Raw genomic sequence first — 25731 nt, 5'->3', positions numbered from 1 at the left:
TATGATCGTACTATGTACAACCGGCATGGATTTCAGACCTGATTTTACGTATCAATATGAAAACGCTTTTAATCCAAATCACTTGCAAATGAAGGTGAAGTCTCAAATAGCCATTATATAAATAATATTTATGCTCCGTAATGGTTTGCATAATTTTAAATAAGTATGTACATCATTATTTTGTAGAAAATCTGACACGGTATTTAGATTCCCAGCTTAGTTTTTTTTTTTTTGACAATTTTTTGTTATATTATGATGTATATACCTGCCAATCTTTGTCGATAAATTAATTTATTATTTAGGTTATTTTCCAATGTTATTATATGTACATATATGTATACATACCTACATATAAATATGTAGATAGAATGGTTTAAAATGGAAAAAAATTGATCTAAAATTTTTTTTCTTCATTATTTTTAAAACTAATACATGTAGGTGTGTATTTTGATAATAAATTACAATGTGATTCATTTTTATTAATAGTTAACCACGGAAATGCTATTAATAATTTTGTTAATAGTTAACCACGGAAATTCTATTAACATTTTTATTAATTAATAGTTAACCACGGAAATGCTATTAATAATTTAGTACTAAACTTACTCAGCAGTGGTTTATTTGTAAATTTGATTAGTTTTATATGTTATTTAATGATGTGCCAGCTTTCACGTGAAAGATACTTTTATTTGTAGCATATTCCATAAGATAAAAAGGTAAATGATGTATATGTTTTGAAATTTAAACCATTGTGTTTGTGAAGATTATTGTTTTGCTTTCGCTGAGTTTTGTACCCCCTCCTGCATTCAGATTCAAGGACCTTACTATTGTGTCATGGAAGCGTACAAATTTTTATTTTTTGTAAGATAATTCAAAAATCCTGTCCTGTCCAACCTTCGTGGAGTTAATTTGCATTATTTCTGCCTTTGTTTTGTTTTAAACATTTTTTTGATATTTTGTACTTATTTTACCTAGAATTTTTACATATTTCAACATTCCACTATTGTGAATAACATTAGAGCATGTGCAAAGTTAAATGAAAGGGCATATTATTATAATAATTTATGTGTTTAATTATGTATAAAAGTTTGCATTTTATATGTATATATTACAAATATTATATGATGTAAGTATGTACTGATATTAAATTATCTGTTTTTAATGAAAGTATGTAATTTTATTTGGGTTATTTATGCATTTAAATTTTTTTTTACCTGGTATTATATTTCTTATTTTGAATTGGTGCAGAAATATGTCAGGCTTCCGGAGCTTTGGGATTCAGTGCCCCTAGTTTGAGAAGCGCTGGTTTAAATGATAATCACTTACAAGCTGCACAATTAGAGTTGACCAAACACACACAAACTTTATGTATTGGTACATATATATACAGTCGAACTTGGTTTTAACGAACACGGCAATAGCGAGTACACGGCTATAATGAGCAATTACAAAATGATATTTTAGTTTAGGCTTATCTTCATATAATTGTTTGTTGTAAGGAGGTTCATTCACTGATATACCATGCAAATTATTTTCTCAGCATAATTTCTGAATACATGAATGGGTAGTCGGGTCTGAAAAAAAAACGAATAATTGGGAATTATTCTCCAATTAAGTAGTAACAAACAAAGGGGCTGCGGTTAGCTGCCCAGTGCATAACGGCGGCTTGCGGGAATTTCATATCCCGTTAGGGACGGATTCATATTTTTATGGCACTGTAAGATGTCGGTTTTGTGAATTTTTGCAATCCATCGGGCACAATGTAAAATTGTCATAAAATCTGCGAAAGTCATGCAAAATTTGAACTTCGAAAATTCGTTCCTTTTTTATGTCTTCTTTTGTATTACAACTCATCGTCAGTTTTGTTTTAAAAACCAATAAATATGTTTATGAAGGTACCTAGTTACGAGTAGCTACATTCCTACACGGGGTTAATTTATAATAGTAATGCAAAACTTTTTCAGCAGAGAAAAAAAAAACTTTTTTTTTTCCGCCTTTTTTTGCCCTAACAGGCTGCGACCTACAAGTGGATTTTTTTTTTGTTTTCATTGAGGAGAGGGGTTGACAACGAAATTCAAGAGTTAAGGTTTGTTGATTTTTTGAATTTCGTGTTATGCAAACCGCTTCTTATAGGAAATGCAGCATAAATTAACCAAAACTCTATAAAAAAATGTTTTTCAAGAATTACCCCAAACATTTATATTTTTCTCTATAGCCAAGTGGTTTGTATGAAATCGATATGCTGGACGCAAGAATGGGGCCGCGGGTTGTGCATCACTGGTTTGTGACAAGTAAAATTTTCAGCCGAAAACCAAAACAATCCCGCAAGCTAGTTAATTATGACAAGTGCGATTTTACAAGGGTATTTTACAAGGTACAGTACGCGAAAGTTAGTAATAATAAGATTTAAGACAATTTAGTGATATTTTTCATGGAAGCCTTTAACCAGGTGATGATAGTTATAATGCATTAATTAAACAGGAAATTGAGAAGCATGAAAGGCGAAATCTTTAAAACAATCACTGACAATAAATTTGATTGATAATGAGTAATAAGGAGCAAATTTAGTTGGTTATTTCGTGCTTGTTATAACCAAGTTTGACTGTAAATATATATGTATATACTTCTGACAGTGATGTATCTGACAAACGTCACTGAGAACATTTTGCCTTATTTATGCCTGATTATTGAGAAAAGAAAAACATTCATAAATACAAAATTTTTTGCATTTTTATGTGAAAGGTTTTCCAAAGTTCTTTTTATTGCATTAAAAATTAAGACTTTTCAATTTCACCAGTATGTTCTTTAATGAAGTCGAATAACAAGTTTGAAACATGATGTATGCAAGCAATGCATCTATGTGAGTACTGTGCTTGGACCAACTCTGGTTGCAATACCTATAAGTACCATGGTGAACGGAGAAAGAAGTAAATAAGTAAACGGTTTTAAAATAATTTAATACTTTTCTTAGATCTCCTTATCAAGTATGCGATACATATTCACACTTATTCCATAAGATCACAGATGATAAGGTGTTTGTTTGAAGTACAATAAAATAAACATATCTGCTGACACACATTACTTCTGAGGAGTACTAAATGATTCAGTGAGGATTCACGTTATTTGGTAGCAATCATTTCTTTTCTTTGTCCAATCTTGTACCTAGTTTGAACGTAAATATTATTTTTCTCGTAGTTCTTATAAGTTAATGATTTATAATTTATATATATATATTAATATTCATGGCCCTCTAACCATTCTCTAAATATTTAACAAAAGCAGAATTTAGCACTACATTCAAATAAATTAGTTATTTTCAAATTATCCTATTTTAAATAAAAATTATGATATTGAAACTAATAAACTTTAAAAAATTTATACTTAACCTAAACTCGGTCAAATGAGATGGAATCATTTATATAATTGAATAAAAATAATGATGCCTAAATGGCCTCCACGTTAGCGGAATATAGACCTTATGCAATGAAAGTAATTAAATATTAGTTTTTATTTGTTCTTAGTCACTCCATTGTATTGGAATTAATTGCATCATAAGATTAACTTTTTAATCACCGATGATAAATTTTCGCTGTGCGCCAACTGATTCTATTTTCGTAATAACTTATTTATAGCAAGATGATGTTTTGAAAATTGTTTATAATATCCACTGTGCTTTGATAAAACCCTTCAAGCCACAAAATGAAAATTTTACAGCAGAAGATAAAAACGAATATTTACAAATTCGTAAATATAATTAAAAACCTTGATGTTTATTTTATTTTATTTTATATTTATTTTAAAAATTGTGTTTATCTGTTTTTAAAAAATAATTTCAAAAATTGCAATTCTATTTATAATTATCAGAGATTTGAGGGTTGGGTAATTTATGGTTTTCTCAAAATAACCTAAAAAAAATAGTTTTTAGTTTTAAAAATGCGTTAATCAGCTAAAATTACTTAACCATGTTGTACTTTGAAAAGTATTCTATCTGAAACCACTGAAAAGTAACTTCCCAAAAATGTTGGTTTGAAGGGTTTTACGAAGTCGACACACAGTCGATATTATTTATAAAAATAGTATATATTCCACCATAAGTAGTTTTTCCCAAGAATAGCTAGTATTCAGAGAAATGATTTTTTAATAGTAACCTTAAGAATACGCTGGTGGTTAATTAATGCACTTGAATGTGAACTTGGAATGATTCATAATATATTAGAAAAATAGGTTTGAAAATGATTCCTTCTCAGTGAATAGAGTAGCAATTACCTAATTTTACTCAATCATAAGAATACGGAAATAATTTAGGTTAGTGAAAAAAAGTTTAATCTACAAAACATGCTGACTTGCAGCCCTTGAGATGATTTTTCACAAAAACGATGATATTCAATTGTTATTATTATTACTGAATTTTACATTTTCATGCCAAAACTATTATTATTTTTACATTTTCCTTATAAATCTTAAAGTAATGAGAGTTATCGAACAATTAAAACGATACCTACATAATATTTACTTTCCACAGTTCAATTTACAAATCTAATTTCTTTAATACTTTAGTTAGCCTTTGATATGAATTTCAGTTACTAAGTTGGGTTATTATCGTCTGAATGCCAGCTATTTCGTTTCTTTCTTTCGTTTTCATGAGTGCTTTGCGGTAAATTTTCAGTTGTCGTTACTGTTTTTCTTGGCACTACATTAGATTTAGGGAAGCCACTTATTTGTGCCAGTCGTTCCTCTTCGATTTCTTCAGGAATGGAGTCTCGTCGAGACATTCTGTCGTGGTCGGCAAATATTGATAAGGCCGGTTGGGAAATATTCTTGTGGTTCAGTTTTGGGGCACTGTTCGCCAACTGAAATGATTTCAAGTGTATGTTATTATGACTGGTAGCGTAGTTTTATTGATAGACAAAATTTGAATGTGTTCAAATTGAATTTTTACGAAATGTTTGTAAATTAAATGATCATGTACACTCTAGCTTAAATTATAGCAGAGGAATGTTAAGAGGCTAAAATAGGGGAATTCTGTGTGGCAGAGGAAGTTTGAGAGGCTAAAATAGGGAAACATTCTGTTTGGCAGAGGCAGTTTGGGTGTCTAAAATAGGGGAATACTGTGTGGCAGAGGAAGTTTGAGAGGCTAAAATAGGGGAATACTGTGTGGCAGAGGAAGTTTGAGAGGCTAAAATAGGGGAATACTGTGTGGCAGAGGAAGTTTGAGAGGCTAAAATAGGGAAACATTCTGTTTGGCAGAGGCAGTTTGGGTGTCTAAAATAGGGGAATACTGTGTGGCAGAGGAAGTTTGAGAGGCTAAAATAGGGGAATACTGTGTGGCAGAGGAAGTTTGAGAGGCTAAAATAGGGGAATACTGTGTGGCAGAGGAAGTATGAGAGGCTAAAATAGGGGAATACTGTGTGGCAGAGGAAGTTTGAGAGGCTAAAATAGGGAAAAATTCTGTTTGGCAGAGGCAGTTTGGGTGTCTAAAATAGGGGAATACTGTGTGGCAGAGGAAGTTTGAGAGGCTAAAATAGGGGAATACTGTGTGGCAGAGGAAGTTTGAGAGGCTAAAATAGGGGAATACTGTGTGGCAGAGGAAGTTTGAGAGGCTAAAATAGGGAAACATTCTGTTTGGCAGAGGTTGTTTGGGTGTCTAAAATAGGGGAATACTGTGTGGCAGAGGAAGTTTGAGAGGCTAAAATAGGGAAACATTCCGTGTGGCGGAGGAAGTTTGAAAGGCTAAAATAGGAGAATTCTGTGTGGCAGAGGAAGTTTGAGTGGCTAAAATCTTGTTAGATATTGTAGTTCCAAAATTTTGCTTAATATATTTTTTACATAAAACCTTTGGTCGAAGACCCAAAGATCTTACATTTTGTCGGAGAGATTGTTGTAATTTTATTAATAAGAACTTACTTTATTATTGCTGTTCCTCTCATTTTGACGACAGAGCGATGGATTGGAAATATTGTTCTTTGTGTGATTGATTTCCAAGGCGGACTTGAGAAGATCCATCTTGGAACCACTGCCTCTTGGAGTTGTCTTGTTGGATATCTCCACATTACTACTCCTTCTTGTGCTATTACTGCGGGTTCGATACAATTCGTTTATATCACCTTGAGAGAGCTAAAAGAAACAAATTATGTTCATTTGTCTTATGGAAAATCTTGGATGTTTTGAATCAGAAAACTTAATGGTGATTTGTCTGATCTTAGCTTACCCGAACTCTGGAACCTCTGGACAATGAGGTAAGAGATCCAATAGGATTGTAATGAATCATCAAAGAGAGCCTCTCTGTAGACACCATCGGGCCTAACTCTTTGATCGGTCCATCGGAATTAAGTTTATCTGTTTCTCCATTTTCAGCTGTAACCAACATAGGATTATTATTTTTTTTTTAAACAATTGAATGTTATCGAAGTCAACTGGAAGAGCAGTTTGCTGCTTTTTGTTAAGCTAAGAATATCGGAATGTCATTGGTGTTCCCGACTATGTCCTATCACTTGTGCCTTAAAGGTAACAAACTGGCAGGGCCCGCTCTAAGCTACACGGCGCCTGGCGCCAGTAAAATTTTGGCGCCCCTTGTCAAAACCAGTAGACGCTTGGGTATCACTGTAATCAATAATATTAGGATGACTTGTATTTTTGTGTAAGTGCCGTTTTAATGATAAATAATCTGAAGGGCGACGTATTAGGTGTTAGGTATCAGTGTCGTGATGCCCTGGCAATTTGGTGCCCGGAGCGGACTGCTCCGATTACGCCCGCATAGGACCGGCCCTGCAAACTGGTATTGTACTTTTATGGAAACAACTTCCATATTATCTACATTTATCAAAAATTTATTCCAAACTACCACTATACAGGTTCACTTCTGATCGACGATAAAAGGCCAACTCATCTTCAATATTATAAACAGTGTGTACTGTTTAGTGTTTGGTGTCCTATGTGGCCTGGGGTCTTCATGGCACAGATGAAGATGGATAAGTAATAAAGGTGATCCATCCATTTCTTACTTGAATTGATCCATGTGCTTTTATAGTCCCCTCTTTGCTTAAGCTATTTGTGAAAAAATTGATTTAATGTGTCTGATGGAATTCTTACCAATATTATCATCCATGTCATCTTCATCATCCCTCGTATCACTCATTTTCCTCAACCAGAAGAAGTGCAGAAGTCCATATGAGATTCCTCCCAGGCAAGCCACTGAGCCCATGTAGCGGAAGGCTTCTCGAGTACCAAAGGAGGATATAAGAAAACCTCCGGCAAAACTACCGCTGCCTCTCCCTACAAAACAGATAAATCATTAACAAAAAGCTAATATTTTGGTTTTATTGTATCAGAATAGATTTAAAGATCAGGAAAGAAACACTCCTGCATTTCTCATGTTTTGGGAAAAGGGTCTCTCTGAAGATTATGACAAATTTTCAAACACTATTAAAAAATCAAAAAATGCAATGTACAGATATTATTATAGTGCACTATTTTTTTATAAAAAATATATTTACAAAAGATTTATTAAATTTATTACAATTGCAACGAAAGATTATTAAAAATACTAATTTCAGTTGTGTGTCGGTAACGCTGGTTCAATGAACTCTAGAACTCGGATTTGTTTTGAATTTAAGTGTCATCATTATCATTATTGGAACTGTTTGGAGCATTCAGACAAGCGATAAAGTACCTACAATATAATATTTTTAATAGAAAGTATATAATATTGTTGAGAGTAGACTATCCGTGATTTTTCTAATGGTAACAGTGAAATTATTTTAGCAGACGTGGTCTTTTTACACAACGAAGTTGGTGAATTCACTGATATTTCATCATTTTAAACTCAAAATTGCGATTTTCGCACATGTGATTCTTTTGTAGCGATATTGTAAAACAAGCTATGTGGCACAGCCATAGACTAAATAAGACACATCAATGGGCACAGCGCTAAGAACTTTGACTCGATCACAGGTTCAAAAGCTGGTAATGTTTAGTAAATTTTTATTCAAATTGAAATCGGTTTTTACACACTAACAATTTCAATAAATTAAAAAGAAATGTATATTTACTTTGTTCCAAAGTGGAAAATACTCTTAGTACTTTAGTGCCAGATACCATTGATCTGCACCATGTGTCACGTTCATACTGTGAACTTTGATTGGGGCGAAATACCCCTGCAAGTCAGATAGATAGATTGGTGGTTTATTTACCGAGACTAAAGTGTGCCATTCCCAGCACGCCGATCAGCGTGGCAAGCAGGTTCTTGGGCGCCAGCAACGCCGTGTAGGTGGCGGCGGCCACCCACATCAGGTGCACAGACAGAGATTCCATGGCCTCGAAGGGGAAGCACCACCAGGCACTCCTAGACATCAGACAAACACATATTTACTACGGTGACCGGATAACAAAATTACAATTCAACAAATCCATAAAAAGTGTTTTCATTTTCATGAATAGTGATGAAACAAAAACTAGGTTCAATAGGTTACATATGTAACTATTTAACCTAGTTTTTTGTTTCATAACTTCATAACATTTTTTATAGGTCTGTTGAATTGTCGTACATTATGTGACGGAATGTATTTTTTATTTACGAAGAAAACACAACAGCTGTGATGTCGTTTACGCGGAAAAAACCAATATCCGCATATGAGGCGGTTAGAGCAACAATCTGAGGGTGTAATATTCTTTATCAAATAGAAATGGTAAAATTCATAAATGAAATTTTTTTAGTGGAGAAATTAGAAAATTGTACTAAATCCGTTCAAGATTCATGTCATGTTCACAATTACACGTCATGTAAACAAATCATAATAGCTATTAAGCCGAGGCGTGTGAATACAAAGATGGCATTCTCCACTTCTTTTCGTTTTGAGTAATACACAATAAAAAAAATTTTGTTGTAATATTCCCACACTAAAATTATAAACGAATAATTAAAATCGACCGGTCGGTGGCTGATTTGATATAGCGTTTAGGTCCCACCCAGGCATAGAATGTAAAAGTCAAGCAACATTTTCCACTTGCTGTGGTGGTAGTAGGAGATTTTCAAATATTGTCAGTGCTGGTGACACGAGGGTGTCCACAGGGAGGGGTCTTATCACCCTTGCTGTGGAGCCTAGTGGTGGACAACCTCATCCGGAAACTCAACAACAGGGGCCTATATACGCAAGGGTATGCGGATGACATTGCAACCATAATAAGGTGTTGGGATGCAGACACAACCCGAGGCCTTATACAGTCAACACTGGCAACAGTGGAAGAATGGTGTGAAGAAACAGGACTGTCAGTCAACCCAGACAAGACAGAACTAGTAATCTTTACGCGTAAAAGGAAACTAGAAGGATGGAGCAATCCAACCTTCTATGGAAAGGAATTAGAACCCTCTGACACGGTTAAGTACCTCGGAGTCATCATAGATGCCAAACTGAGCTGGAAAAACCAGGTGGAAACTGTAGGCAGAAAGGCCTGTGCTCTGATGTGGGCAACTAGGCGAATCTGCGGCAGAACGTGGGGTCTCAAACCTAAAATGATGCAATGGCTTTACACAGCCGTTGTAAAACCAAGGATCATGCACGCAGCCCTGGTCTGGTGGAGGAGAACAACACTGAAAACAGTGATGGTCACACTCAATCACATACAGGGACTTGCATGCAGAAGCATCACAGGAGCCATGAGAACCACTCCAATACTAGCCATGGGAGTGCTGCTGAACCTACCCCCACTAAACATAGAAATAGAGGGGGCGGCGATGGCGGCAGCCTACAGGTTACATTGCAATGGCCAATGGAGAGGAGAGTTGCCCAGAAACAGTCACACGGAGATAGGAATAAGACTGAGGGCAATTAGTCCGACGGCTGGGATGAAGCAGGACGGCAAACAAGCCGAATACTTCTTCGGACAGCTGTTTAAAGTGACGTACCCCACAAGGGAGGAATGGGACACGGTCCCAGGTCCAAACTCCAAACAGGAACTAATCTGGTTCACAGACGGGTCCAAGATGGAGGAAGGAACAGGGGCCGGGGTCTGTCTACAGGGATCTAAGAGGGAACTCAGTATACCTCTAGGAATGCACTGCACTGTGTTTCAAGCTGAGATGAAAGCCATCTTAGTCTGCGCACAGGAGAATATGAGTATCGGGTACAGAAATAAGAACATAAACATATGTTCTGATAGCCAGGCGGCCTTAATGGCACTGGAAAGTAACCGATGCGACTCCAGACTGGTGATGGAATGCAGGACTATCCTAATAGAACTGGCGACCATCAATAAAGTAACCCTGCTCTGGGTACCAGGACATAAAGGTATTGAGGGCAACGAGCGGGCTGACGAACTAGCAAGGAAAGGGGCGAAAGCACCACTTGTGGGATCTGAGCCGGCCGTAGGAGTAGCAGCTTGCCACACCAAACTACATATCAAGAGGTGGGTCAAATCCCAACACTGGAAGGAATGGAAGAAGGCACCCGGAATGAGGCAATCTAAAGTACTCATAAACGGACCGGACCCTAACCGAACCAGGCAACTACTCGATATGGACAGAAACTCACTGAGGGAACTGGTAGGACTATTAACGGGACACTGCCATCTCAGGAGACACATGCAACTGTTGGGAGTGGAAAACACCAACATCTGTAGGAAATGTGAAGAGGAGGAAGAGACTCCAATTCACCTATGGTGCCAATGCCCCGCTCTGCTGGGAATAAGGCTCAGATACCTGGGAAGACACAGTGTGGAACCAGAAGACATCGCCACATATCCAATGACAGCCCTGGTGAACTTCATAAAAGGGACCGGGTTACTGGCAAGGGAATGAGGTAAAATGGGAGATAGTACAATGGGCCTATGGCCTAAGTGCTCGCGGGGAACGTAAGTAAACCGCCTCCGACTATAAAAAAAAAAAAAAAAAAAAATATTGTCAGGTTATTCGTAACCTGGGAATATTTGTCTTTCTTTAAAAAAATGAAAAATATATATAATTTTGGTTAATAAGTGTTTCCATAAGTCCCACTCTATTTATATTTTATTGCGATTAATTGGTAAATTATTGAGTTATTTTCAATTAATAGATGGAGATTGCAGCTTTTCTTGTGTAGAGATCAGAGATGTGCTTTATTTCAAATAAATCCATTTCAAATGGAAATGCAAAATGGGTATTTTCCATTTTGCATTTTAAATGCTTTTCTAAAAACCATTTTGCATTTTGCATTTTGCATTTTAAATGCTTTTATCAATGCATTTTCCATTTTAAATGCTTTTTGAAACATTCTTCCTACTATCTCTATTATTTTTTTTTATAAGCCCCAAATATCAGTCGGTCCTCAACCTCGCTATGAGAGATAATTTCCATTTGTCAAGTTGCTCCCTGGTAGGAGACCTGGCAATTGAGTGAAACCATTACAAAAAATACTGATTCAAATACTGAACATGGGGCTACGACGCTGTAATATTAAATGTTAGATATAGTTTCTATGTTTTTACGTTGGCAACATTAGTCCCGCGCAAATTTTTTGTGGTTTCATAATCTGTAGTTGTGGTGTTTTTGGATTTACCATCATGTATAATGTTTGTTCTACATTGATGTCCATTATTAAATGACAAAATTGTTTAAAAATTCAATAATTTATATAATTTAAATATTTATTAATACATTTCGGAAAAAAAGATAACATGGGTATGAATATCATTCTTGGAAATGAAAAGCTACAACATGTCCAAGTAACGAAATATTTGGGGTTACTCATAGACTCTAACCTCTCGTGGAACTCCCATGTTGAGTATGTAAAATCCAAAATTTCCCCAATAACCGGTGTACTTTATCGACTCAAAGGTGTGCTTCCCACATCTTTACTGCGTGCAACATATTATGCTATGATACACTCCCACCTGAGTTATCTAGTTAGTATCTGGGGAACCATTACTAAAAAAAAAAGTTCTGAAATACAAGTAATTCAAAATAGAGCCGTACGTAATATACATAATCTGCCATGGGATACACATGTCAAAGATATATACTCACAGACACAAATACTTCCTTTTACAGTCCTGCCAAAGTATAACATCACAACTGCCATTCTACAAATAATTCAACTCTCCTCACACACCAACACTAAACCAGTCTTTAATTCTGACATACACCAGCACAAAACACAATCACAAAATCAAATACATTTATCGTCATCTACTTACACGACCAAATTTGGAATTAACTCCTTACAATACATTGCACATAAACAATATAACGCATTACCTAGTAATTTAAAACTTTCGGCAACTAACAAAAACATTTTAATGTAATTCTCACATTTTAAATTGTAAGTTTTTAAACAGTTTTTATTTAAAGAAATGTATTTTTTTAATTAAGTCTATTTTAGGGAAGTACCTATACTGAATATTGTAAAAAACGGTTTCAGTAGAAAATGATTTTTTTTTTCAAATATCATCTATCTTTGAATTATTTTAATGTATCTAATACAGGGTGTCCAAACTTCGTGAGGTAATTCTACATAATGGTAGAATTAAAAAAATAAGCGAGTTTTTTGAAATTCCGTTGATTTTTTTCCATACAAAAGTATTTTTCCAAAGAAGAATATTATTTTCTCCATACAAACAATTTTACTTTTGTAAGTGAAAACTACCTTAAAACGATGAAATTTCGAAAAAGTCTTTTATCTTTTTACTTGTAGAATCACCTCCCGAAGTGTGTGCACTTTACCCCCGAACACCTGTATATTATCATTCATTAGTTCCTCCCCGGCCAATAATATCATATTGTAGTATTGGGTCCTGCCCTGAGCTGAACGGCGCCTGGCTCGAGTAAAATTTTGGCGCCCCGCGAAACGCCGCTTGCGGATTTTTTGTTCTTTTCCCGTAATTCGTGGCTCGGCTCGCGGAAATTTTGTCCTGTTTTTACGCACCTAGTGTTAGGAATTATCAGCGCCTTGGCGCCTTAGCAATATCTACAAAGAATCTTACTGGAATCTGGGGAAAACATAAAAGATCGCAATCTATTGTGGGGATACTTCATACTTCATACCTACCTACTGTCAAATAAAGAACTATAAATTCTCGAGCTGTCTCTGATTATTTGATGTGGGTTTTGAAGGGGAGGGTGTGAAGCGGTATAATTTAAATGGCTACCGCACAGGAAATACCGATTTTACGGTTCAGCCTCAAGTGATATAAATGATAACATTTTTGAGCACGACCAAATAATAATCATAGGGGACCGGCGGATTTCACCATTTGAGTAAATTATGCAATTGTTATTCGGCATGTACGAGAATGCCTTATCAAAGTTAGCCTTCCGGTTTTTCAATTTCCTCCTAAATTTTAGAAGAATGCTAGACTTCTTTCGCGCTATTTTATGAACCAATCTTAAATTATGTACATTATACATACATGAGAACATAAAAGAGCTTGAGGTATCTTACATTTAAGTGTTAATCTACTTATTTTCTCGTAAGTACGAATTAGGTAAGTATCTACCTATCTAAATATCTAATATAGGTATATTGTAAATGCTCAGATTTATGCCTGAAACGTATCCTTCAAATACTTGGGATTAGGAGCAAATAAAACCTTTTTTTGGTTGGAGGGTTGAAGTGAACGGCTCTAGGAAAAGGAGAGAAAACGGCTTTAGAGGTGCCACGTGAAGGAAATAAACATATGAAGTGAGATGTTTCACCGCCAAAAGAATTATCGTGATTAATTTCATGGGTTGTGCCGTGTTGCGTTTTCTCTCTATGGACTGCGTTATAGCTTACAGGGTCATCAGGGCAGATGATGATCGCGGTCCTCATTGGAATCATTTCAGCAACGTCATCTAATGGTACGTATACATTTGCGAACCGAAACCCGAGCCAAGCCACGAATTACTGTAAGCGCCATTTGCGGTTGCTTCGTTCCTTTCCCATAAGTTGAGGTTCAGCTCGGTAGTTCGGCTCGCGTATGTATACGTGGCATAAGAGGTATTTTATTTACTTACTCGATGAAGGAATATCCCACGAGCCTGGCGGCGTGTGAGAAGAAAGCAATGACGATGACATTGACGTGGCCAACTTTGGCCGTGATCTGTTCTGCTCCATACAGGAAGGGGATGCTACTGAGGGTGCCTACAGTGACTGTTATTCCTGCAAGATAATTAGGTATAAACATAAATTAACCATTCAATTTCAATAGGTAAACAAGGGAATATAAGTAGAAACAAATACAAACTCATAATTAGATACCTACACAGTAGCCAAAATCGACAATAAATGATCGTGTGTTGACCATGCAAATGTTGATCGTTTCTTTAGACGTACGCTATAAAAATAATCTTGTACAATTAAATATCAACCCGTAAAAACAAAGTTTTTTTACTATAATATTAAAAACTTTTTTTTAAATTGGTTTGAAGACGATCCCACGGCAGTAAGTTTTTAACGTGACGTCTTTTTTTAGTGGCCCAAGGCTGTGTATGGCTACACAAAGTGTGACACGCCGCGAATTCATTAATTCCTTTCCCATAATTCGTGGCTCGGGTCACACTTTGGTTCCTACGTGTATTCGCAGCAACTCCTATAGCCCAGCTACACTACTCGCGAAGTTGATCGAAGTTGACCGAATACGATAGTGTGGGCACGAACTTCGCTTCGCTTCGGGCATCTTCGCTTCGCTTCGCAAGACTTCCGATTGTTGTCGGTAAATGCGCCCGAGTCAAAGGACTCGATGCGTCACGGCATAAATAAACCAATCACTGACTGGTTGGACTGAGTTACTCGCGAAGGTGCGAAGTGTGTGGGCACGCACTTCGAACTTCGTCGAGGACTTCGTCGAAGCGTCGAAGCGAGTAGTGTAGCGGCCGCTATATAAATCTGTTTACATGCTCTACGTCAGGGGTTCCCAACCCCGTGCCCGCGGGCATCATGGCGCCCGCGGAACGATTCGTATGTGCCCGCCACTATTCGACTGTGAAATAATTTTTTCATGAACATTAATTAAAAATGTGAATTATTTTAATTTATTTGTTAGAGTTTTTTTTTTTGAGTGCCTAGTTTTATAAAATAGGTACGTTTATATGTTTGCGATATTATATGTAAGAGTGGTTCCTTTTCTGACAGTACTTTTCGCAACCTGTCTAGCGGCGAGCCAGACTGCACTCTTCACGCTAGCCTGGAACGGAGAGTTCTATTTGCACATCACTCCTTGTACACGCAGAAAACCCGACGTTAACGAACGCCACGAACTGAGCCGATGAAAGCATTAAGGCGCCAAAATACATGGCACATGACTCTGCCAGCTCTGTCTGTCAGTGAAAGCAATAAGCATGGCCCCGACAGCCAAATTGACAGTAGTCACGTGCTCGTACCGTCCCTATCGGTTCGGCGTTTTTGGCTTGTACAAGGAGTGAAATGTGCAAATAGTATTCCCCGCCTGGAACCGCGTTGTTGTCATTTTGATTGCGATTGCTGCCCCGAGTTTGTCGATTAAAAATATGTGGTGCCCGCCACCTACCGATATTTTAGAATGTGCTCTAGAGTACAAAAAGGTTGGGAACCCCTGCTCTACGTAATCACGTATTGCGAAAAATTACGTAGGTATACGTAATTTTAACAATCACAAAATTAACTCACCTAACAGATAATTCGGCGCACCAAGCTCCTTCAGATATAAGAACAGGAATGACTCGATGAATCCCCAGAAGTTGCCCAGCGCGAACAGGAAGAAGATGAAAATGATGACGTGCGGCATCTTCATGATGTTGACCAGGTCCCTGAACAGGTTGTCTGCGGGCACCTTGGCTCCCAGGGGCATCATCAGCACAGTCACGGCGGAGATGGTAAGCAGCACGTCGTACGTGTAGAAAGCGGCGGAGTAATCGGTGTAACCTTGATAAATGAAAATCATTTGGAATTTTTCTGTTATTTTTCGGTGATGTTTTGTATAAAAAATATATTTTTGTAAGCTTTGGAATGCGAACTGGAACGTGGAAAGGCTTTTGGAAATATGATTCCTATTAGCGAACGCCAAAACGTACATCATGTACGTGTGGAACATCATTTGATCATTTATTACGGGTAGGTACCTAGTTGTATCTCCGCTTTTAACCCTTTCAGCCCCAGTGTTAATTCAAATTAACATGAACTTTGTGAATTTTTTTACCGTAACGGTAGCGATTTAGAAAAGCCATGTTTTCGTTTTCTTATAGTTTGTAGTCTTTTCTGTGGCGTCTATTTTTTCCGCTCCGTTGAAATCCTTATTCCCGCCACAAAAACGATCAATATTTTGACATCTGCTGATTGTAAGTTTCATCGAATTTCTGCCGTCATTGATTACTTAATTTAAGGTGAGATATCAATATTTTCTACTCGAATTACAAATATTTTCACTCATAAAGATGTGTTCTATAATAATAACATCAGTTCAATTCACTGATCACAGTCATTTCCCAGAATATTGTAAATGAATCTCAATGTTCATTCAAATTAACACTGGTAGTGAGGGACATGTTTTCGACTAGTATGGAGAATTTTTAAAGATTTATTATCCTAGATTATTTCTTTATTTATGAGTGAATTTTATTTAAAATGTTATTTATTTGTACCTTAGTGATTATCACTACATTGTCAATGTGCATTTTTGATATGAAACAGTTATTTGTATTACTTTTGTGTTATGTTTATTTTACGTTACTATGTAAAAAATACCCTCTGACGCCCAGTGTTAATCCAAATTAACATAGAAAAATTTCTAAAAAAAAAAAAAAATTAAATGCCAAAAATTTTCAAATAATTTTCTGAGGTATTATCAAGCATTACATATTTTATATGTGTGGAAACAATAATGCGGGTGTGAAAGGGTTAACATTTTTCTATCAAAATTGAATTCCTTTCCTTCAATTTGTTTCCTTCTAATCGCCCTTGGTTCATTACTTTAGTACGTAATTTGATATAATACAATTTTTATTTAATTTACAATTTAATATTTCGTATAAAACAACAAAAATTAATGCCATTATTAGTTTCATAGAACAGGCACTGCCTAGTTATAAACTAATGTTGACCAGGCCATAATGTATTCACCCCTGTATTGCAGCTTATCCTTGACGTACGTGGTAGGTACTTTTCATTTTATCACATGTCTTGTGCACATATCCAATATTATTTGACATAATATTACTTGTAAGTTTTTTCTGTATCAAATTTACAATAATAAATAAATAAAATACCAACGATGTGTTTGTTAGTTGACAACAATGCTGATTACAAATTTTGGGAAAAAATCGTTTTCAGGATATTCAATGATTTTGAACAAACGTAAATTTTACTACGACTCTACGCCATGCAGCGTAGAACGCAGAGTCGAAGGTAAAACTAACAACCATTCATGTATCATGCGATACAATGATAAATTTATGGTTATCATTATTCATTTTATAAATAGGCTCTTACCAACAGCTCTGCTCTTCATATCTATCAATACTCCCGTGATGGGTGAGAAGATGGCCATCCCAATAATGGAGAACAGTCTCTCCCTCCCAAAGTCCCCGCCGTATTTCTGTATCATGGTGAGCGCTATGGGGTCCATGATGGTGACTCCAGCTGACAGCATTATGGTGCCCAGGAAGCGCAGGACGAAGTAGGTCCAGAAGGTGTTGTCGTCGCTCTCTTTATAGTCAGGGGGGCAGATCTCTGGACCACCCTCTCTGGAAAGAAACCATGAATTTTAAACTGAAACGATAACTTTTATTTTAATTTCAGTTGGTTATGTTGTGCACTTCTTATTTTGTTGATATAACGGACCACGAAACTCGGTGGACAATGTTAGTGTTATGTTGGACGAACATTAAATAAATCACATAAAACAAATCACTCGAGATATTAAAGCAAACAATTAGTTTACTTCACTGTTCAAGTAGGTAGCTATATCTACACATAAGCAATGCCATAATTAAGGCTAAGGACTCACGGAGCGATTTTTACCCGCGCCCGCTGCGGTGGCGGAATTGAGTTTTATTTTCAAAACTCACGAGACCGCTCTTTTTTGCGGTGACGCAGCCGCCGCGGTTGCGGTTATCGCCCGCAATCTTGGCGGTTGATTATCGCAAGACGGGCGGTTGCAAGACTTGAGTTCCACTAACTCGCCCGCCAACCGATCGCAGAGCGCGCGGGAGCAACCCGCCGCACGGTGGGCTGAAAATCGGCTCTCATAGACATAGAAACTTGAATCTTCAAGGGTATTTTTTTTGGCTAGAAATGGATTCTGCTGATCATTACTATGCTATAAAATGTCATACGAAGCAATTGCGTGTACAAATGAAGGAGTTATAATTTTTTAAAGAAAAATTTGTATGGCGCTGACATTAAAAATGAGGCTATCTCTGGAATCATAAGGTTGGCCGTTCTATCCTTACACACAGATAATACTACTATTTATTTGTATTTTTTTGACATACTTCATATTGTGGCGCAAGGTGCGATTTTTTTTTTTTAAATCCTAAAGTGGAAAAAAAATCTTTTTTTTGTTGATGATTCATTTTAATGCTTAAATGCTTTACATATGAGTATGCTTTGTCTAGTTTACAATATTTTATTTACACTCCAAGCCAAAAAACTGTGCACAGTGAGCTGAAAATCGCCTTTTATAGACATAGTGACTTGAATTTTCAAGTGTATTTTTTTTGGCTAGAAATGGATTCTGCTGATCATTACTATGCTATAAAAATTTGTATGAAGCAATTGCGTGTACAAATGAAGGAGTCATCATTTTTTTAAGAAAAATTTGTATGGAACTGACATTAAAAATGAGGCTATCTCTGGAATCATAAAGTTGACCATTATATCCTTACACACAAATATACTACTATTTATTTGTATTTTTTTGACATACTTCGTATTGTGGCGAAACTTGTGATTTTTTTTTAAATCCTCAAAGTTGAAAAAAAAACTTTTTTATGTTGAAGATTCATTTTAATGCTTAAATGCTTTACATATGAGTATGCTTTGTCTAGTTTACAATATTTTATTTACACTGCAAGCCCAAAAGCATTTAAGCATTAAAATGAATCATCAACATTAAAAAGGGTTTTTTCAACTTTGAGGATTTTTAAAAAAAAAATCGCACCTTGCGCCACAATATGAAGTATGTCAAAAAAATACAAATAAATAGTAGTATTATCTGTATGTAAGGATAGAACGGCCAACCTTATGATTCCAGAGATAGCCTCATTTTTAATGTCAGCGCCATACAAATTTTTCTTAAAAAAATTATAACTCCTTCATTTGTACACGCAATTGCTTCGTACGACATTTTATAGCATAGTAATGATCAGCAGAATCCATTTCTAGCCAAAAAAAATACCCTTGAAAATTCAAGTCTCTATGTCTATGAAAGCCGATTTTCAGCCCACTGTGCGCCGCGGCTGCGGGACCGCGCCCGCGCCCGCCGGTACAAGATAACCGCGGGTGCAGCGGGCCCCGCAAACAATCGCACACGCCGCGGGCGTAAAACGCGTCGTGAAATGTGCTTTAATTTTTTACATAAATATCTGCATTCTACAAAGGCTGCGGGCCCGCAACCGCGGCGGGCGCGGGTAAAAATCGCTCCGTGAGTCCTTAGCCTGAGTCTGAGCCTGAGTCTGAGCCTAAAACTAAGATTTAAAGACAAATAAATGTGTCACTCCAGAAACAAAGAAAAAAATTTACTACACATCATAAATATTGTCATTATTCATTTGGCTTTTCTTTTGGAGGTTTAAAATTCGACTCCTGCAGTAGACAAAAAACAAGGGTGTTTTTAATGGACAAAAATGAATCAAAGAGTGCCACATTACTTAGCAGTCTGAGCACGGAAAATCTGCGAGTGATAACTGTTTCATGTTGAAGGAGGGAAGATGCAAAATTAACGGTAGATTCCAGAGATTTTCATAATAGTCCAGTCAATATAGCACAAAAATTCCAAAGATAGTTTATAATTTTTGATATTAGTTAAAACCAAGTTTTCGAACTCGGCGGTTTATATTTAAAATCTGTCGAATAATTTTTATATTTTTTAAAGTAAAGTATATTTTCTACAATTTGAGCCTAGAATAATCTATAAAGGTATAACAGTTCCCGATATACAACTAAAAACGATTTAAAAAAATGATAATTTATTTTCAAAGCCTATGGAATTATGTTAAATATCTTTCGACAGACGTTTATTTTTTAATATATTACAAAAACGAAAACAGGTGCCTACATTTTGCTGTTTTTCACCGGGCACGGTGGTTCGCCGAGGCCTAAAACTTAGTTTTACATCAATGTGGCCACCCAAACAATATATCAAATATTCAAAACTACCCAACCTTTTGCAAGGAATTTTACTAAATTGACTAGACCAGTGTTCCGCAAAGCGTGTGCCGCGGCACAGTGGTGTATCGCGGTCATCAGTTGGTGTGCCGCGGAAAAAAATCAAGGTATTGTGAAGTCACTTCTGTTTCATACAAAAGTACGATAGCTTTCTGGCGAAAAAGTACTATTTCGGATTTATGAGCTAAAAAATGAGTCCCAGACGTTTTTAGAGGCCGGTTCAGATTTTGCTTCTGTGTTTAAAAAAGAAGAATGGGTAGTAAAACTTGCATATCTGGCGGACATATTTGCTCATTTAAATGAGCTCAACAGAAAAATTTAAGGCAGGAATTCTTATATTTTAACGTCATCGTACTAAATTGAAGGCTTTCGCACTAAGTTGGTATTTTGAATCAGCCATGCTGTCAATGGTAGTAATGAATTGTTTCCAAATGTCATGGCTGCTGATTCAGAAACAAAGTGCAGGCTTTGATAGTGAAACACTTGGAGCTATTAGCAGAAAAAAATAACTGCTATTTTCCTAAGCTTGACCTACAGCCAATGGACTGGGTACGAAATCCACTCTCGGATGAATCCACTTTTGGCTGCATATAAAAAATGAGTATCCACTGATTTCAAAGTATGCTGTTGAAAATATATTACCGTTTGCCACAACCTACTTATGCGAATTGGGATTTTCAACTCTCACTACTATTAAATGGAAAAAAGAGAACGCCTGAGGAGGACCAATGAAGAGATGAGAGCAGCCTTATCAACCATTGCTCCAAATTAAGATCGCCTGTGCTCAGTTAAACAGGCTCACATTTCTCACTAAACATCTTTTCATATTAGGTATATTGATATTAGTAATAAATAAATATTAAATAAACATTGCTTTTTTCTTTGGTGTACCTCTAAAATTTCTTGATTTGAGAGGTGTACCTTGAACACAAAAAGTTTGCGGAACACTGGACCAGACCATAAATGTAAAGATTTGATTTATAAAGAAAGGTTACCTAAAGTTACATTTCTGCACCATGCAGTTGGTGGTGAGCAAGGAGAGATGCGCTGCGGAGACGGCGGTGATGTTGGTCTTCAGAACCAGACCCCCGCAGCGGAGGTCCTCCTTGTCAAGAGCACTCACATTGACTCCAGCGTCCCACATCAACTTTTCTCCGAAGCGTTGGCGGAAATCGGTCACTGTCTCGTTTTCATCCTGGACAAACGTATTGTAATTTTAAAAGTAGAATAGATTTTATAAGATAACCATCTTGTCTCGTAAACCTTAACCTCTTCATAGATTATTCGTTTATGCATTGATTTTTTTACTCTTAAAAGTATATTTGATTTGGTTATTTTTTATATCATTTAAGAAAAAGATAATACTAATAAGTAAACGAAACATGAAACAGAACAAGTAACAGAAAATTTTGATAAATGTGATTTATTTATTATTTTTATTAAGTAAATAAAATGTATAAATTAACAGTAAATGAAAATTAAAACTAAATACATAGTTTATTAAATTAGTTGCAAGATAATATTGTTAATTCAGAATTTTAAATATGTGGTATAATAATTAGGTCCAATGTTCGAGTGGTTAAAGACGTTGTCCCTGTAAGACAGAGTGATAGGTTCGTTTTCCAGTTGATATCGTTTTTTCTGTGTCTTGTTCTGTTTCATATTTCGTATAGATTTATTAGTATTATCTTCTTCTTCAATGATACATTGTATTGATGGGTGTAGCCTTCTTAACCCTTAAATGCATGATTTATTTATTTTTCTGGAAAGAAATATATTTTTTATATACATATTTACATGCATATGCAAGGAAATATAAAGAATTTTTTTTTGTATTTTTTTAATGATATTTGATTAAAAAAAAATGTTGCAGATTTACAACATCATGTATTTAATAGAAATTAATATGAACAATTTACGAATGAAAATAAAAAAAAAAAACCTAAAACAATTTCTCAAAACTAATAAGTGTACTGGAAAAAATACGAGTTATTACATATAAGTATTATATTATTGTTTCTACTTACCTAAGAAAATCAAAATAATAACAGCAAAACAAAACTGTAATTCTAACCTCCAACCAATTTTCGAGAATCTTCACTTTGTTAAAGAAAAAGTGACATTTGACATTCGCGAAAGAAAAAAAAGGTGATGCCACTCGATAAAATATATTACCGTGAACTTGATAATTCTAAAACGGCATGCATTAAGTATACACCAAAGAGTTAAAGGTGGTTTGAACGGTATGTTGCAGTTTTGCAACAGTATGCATTTAAGGGTTAAGTTATTAGAAAGAAAATTAGTTCCAATAAATATTGAATATTTTTTTAAATTAAGTACTAACTTTGCTGTGTACATTTATTATAAACTACCTTAAAAAATAAGTTCCAAATTAAAATAATTTTCTGTTAAAAATATTATAGAATAGGTAGGTATTTTATCGCCTGTCTGAATTCTTCACACAATCAGTTCAAATTTATAAAATAACACCTAAATTCAAAGCAAATTTGAGTTCATTGTACCGAGTTATGCAGGACGCACAGACATCCGAAATTAGTATTTTTTAATGATAAAACATTTCTTGTCTAGCCCGTCGTCCCACGGGTCGGTGAGAATTCGACATAAACCGAATGCTGCAAGACCCCGTGCAGAAAACCTTTACCAGTTACCTTACTATAGCGAAAATAATTTTCTGCGCAGGGTCTTGCAGCATTCGGTTTATATCGATTGCTTACCGACCCGTGGGACGACGGGCTTAACCACAATTACTCGAGTTTAAAGCCAACTGGTTTCGGACACAACCGTACATACTAAAATAGTATAAAACAAAGTCGCTATCGTCTGTCTGTTTGTGCGCTTAGTTCTTCTAAACTACGCAAAACAATCAATCAAGTCCCGAGCAACTCCGGGTACACGTCAGCTAGTAATATATAAAAAATCAACCTGCATATGATTGTGATCGCAAAACTCGAAAAGTAGTCGACCTAAATATTAATAATATTAATTATTAATATATATTTAATTATAATATCAATTCTAAACCTTAGAACGGGGTACCCCAATAAGGTCATATTCTTTTTAACAGTTGTAAACAAATATTAAAAAAATTATAATAAATATCAAATTTCAAAGATTATTCTTATTAGTGCCAGGAGTGTTATCTCTGCACCGGAATGAGAAACGGAGTAGAATTAAAGCCGATGTAATGTAGTTTTTTAACAGTAACATTGTGGTGTACAGTAGTGAATGGTGAAAGAAGTCTGAGACGCCCGAGAAAGACATTAGCAATAGCGAAGCTTTGCGGAGTCCACTAGTATTAAATAATATTCCCCCTGTATCCTTAACCTTAACTATTAATGATCCATTACCTGCTCCATTTCAATTCCGAGTTGTTCAACTGGCTCTCCGAGATCAGGATGCATGTCGATGACGAATAAGGCAGAGTATTCATCTTCACTGGGGGCCTCTGTCGACGGTTCTTCAGTCAAACTAAAATAAACACGTTTTGCGAATTGAATTAATTGGTAAATAGAAGAAGACGATTAAATAATGAAGGTGCATCGCTGGTAGCACCGTTGTAACCTTTCCTCTTTTCCCGATGGAAAGAGAGTTTACAACGAAGCTCTCAGCGATAGGACCATAATCAATTTTCTCACTTCATATCCGCGAAAATTGTCGTGTTGTCTGAATCCACATCTTTCGTTTCCCCCGTGAGATATTCAGGGGCCGTGTACCCCGTAGTCCCGTCAGTGAAGCCATCCACAGTGGTTCCCGGAGAGTCCGAGTCCTCCTTGGAAGCGAAGCTGGTGGTGTCCGGGTTGATGGTGGTGGGTGCTAAGGTGGCCGGTGCCAGGGTGGTGGGTGCCAGGGTGGTGGGCGGCTCCAGCAGCAGGCAGTGGTCCACACACCTTCCCAGCACCAGCTCGATCTCTTCCTCCTCGGGGCATTCTCTGCTCGGACAGGGGCTCCACCAGATCTGTCAACCGAAAATAACATCCCCTTATCTCATTTACTAGATAATCCCACTTTTCACGCGAGGACATTTAAACGGCTCCATTACTATTCACCTCGCACGCTGTGATAACTCCAATGAATCTCTATCAATTGTAGTTAATCTCCATACGTAATTCACGATGACATCCACACATATTGTAACACTATTAGTTAATTCGCTGGGAGGACGGATGTTGGCAATTTGCTAAAGTTCTTCAAGGAACCTAATACACGGTTACTCGAATTAAAAATGCCCCGCAGCTATTTTTCTTGATAAAATATAAATTGGGATAGGTAGGTTGGAAAGGTTTTTCTAAGAATTGAGCGTTGCAATACCTCGGCGTCTCCAGATATGGGGTGCCTCATGACATAAGCTGATGGCATCACCCCAGGGGTCTCCTGGTGGGGGATGAGCAGCAAGGAATGATGGAAGGCCGCGTTCAGGATAAGAGTTATTATGACAACTGGCTTATACTGGCCAAATTTATCCACCAGAAATCCTGAAAAAAAGTATTCCTTTATAAATATCCTTATTTCTTCAGTCGCTCGGTGAACTAATATAACCATACTCTTTAAATACCTGTGACCGGGGGACTCAAGAACGTGGTGAAAGGCAACGCTAAGTAAACGAAGGATATTTCAGGAACTGTAAGTCCTATACTCTGCATGTGAATGGTCAAATAAGGTAACAAGGAAGCGGTGGCTCCATACATGACAAACAGAGTGACCTTCAGCATCACCAGGTTGGGGTTAATGTTCATGGAGCGGAAAAACTTCCCCAGTCTCGTGTTGTCCTCCATGGAGTCTTCCATCCCCGTGGAATCCTCCGCCTTTTTCTTGTCTTCCTCGTCCATTGTTACTTTTATTTAATTGAACTATTCACACAACACTCATTACCCGGAACACAAAAATTAGATAACGGTGAAAAGCATTCCCCATTGTAGACTAGGTCCCTAACAAGTGAAATGTATTATTTGAAAGCATTGTGTGTACAGGTATTTTGGTCACTTTTCCGCACTATAATTTTCCGGGTACTTTTTCACTTTGCGCGCTTGTCTCGAAAACCCAACCAAAAGCGAGAGGTTTTCTTTGATTTCCTTAATTTCTTCCCCTAGCATTTTAACGCGAGCATTATCCCGATCGGTCCTCTCGGAATTATAGCGAATTAACCGAAGATAAATACAATGATATTGTCAACGAAAGGCGCGCTCCGCACCGTCCCTAAGTAAAGTGAGTGGAAACACATGTGATCCTGCGGCTGAGCTCAAATTGAAATTGAACCTTTATGTTTGGTCTCTTAGCCAATTTAAGAATGAAAACAAATTAGCCCCATTCGCTAGCCGCTGGTGTCAATGGAGTGGGGGCATCAAGGACCATGAATGTGGGTAAATTGAGGATAGACTTTTATCATTTTTTTTGCTGGCAGGAT

The 25731-nt window shown here is 36.5% G+C and overlaps 1 protein-coding gene across 1 annotated transcript; it reads right to left on the bottom strand.

The window, feature by feature from the left end:
- Positions 1-1168: 1168 nt before the first annotated feature.
- LOC149424897 (uncharacterized) lies at positions 1169-25559 on the bottom strand. The gene is made up of 13 exons (XM_089647712.1): positions 24883-25559; positions 24639-24802; positions 23966-24285; positions 23678-23798; positions 21305-21504; positions 17412-17665; positions 15594-15848; positions 13964-14108; positions 8190-8341; positions 7090-7272; positions 6209-6354; positions 5905-6114; positions 1169-4850 (listed from the first exon to the last, which is right to left on the bottom strand). Exons 1-13 carry the CDS (start codon positions 25154-25156, stop codon positions 4584-4586), a joined length of 2691 nt encoding a protein of 896 aa, XP_089503838.1. The 5' UTR covers positions 25157-25559; the 3' UTR covers positions 1169-4583.
- Between the last annotated feature and the right edge of the window lie 172 nt (positions 25560-25731).

This window comes from Hesperophylax consimilis, chromosome 3 (assembly GCF_061612785.1).
Source record: "Hesperophylax consimilis isolate HC1 chromosome 3, BYU_Hcon_1.0, whole genome shotgun sequence".
In the NCBI taxonomy this organism is placed as follows: Eukaryota; Metazoa; Arthropoda; class Insecta; order Trichoptera; family Limnephilidae; genus Hesperophylax; species Hesperophylax consimilis.
Note: the sequence above shows the minus strand (reverse complement) of the source record. Positions and strands in the feature narration are given on the sequence as shown.

Coding starts and splice junctions, on each gene's coding strand:
- LOC149424897 (XM_089647712.1), bottom strand. CDS start 25,156: ATGGACGAGGAAGACAAGAAAAAGGCGGAGGATTCCACGGGGATGGAA. Junction 21,505..23,677: donor TCGGAATTGAAATGGAGCAG/GTAATGGATCAT, acceptor ACGTTTGTCCAG/GATGAAAACGAGACAGTGAC. Junction 6,355..7,089: donor TGACATGGATGATAATATTG/GTAAGAATTCCA, acceptor TGTTGGTTACAG/CTGAAAATGGAGAAACAGAT.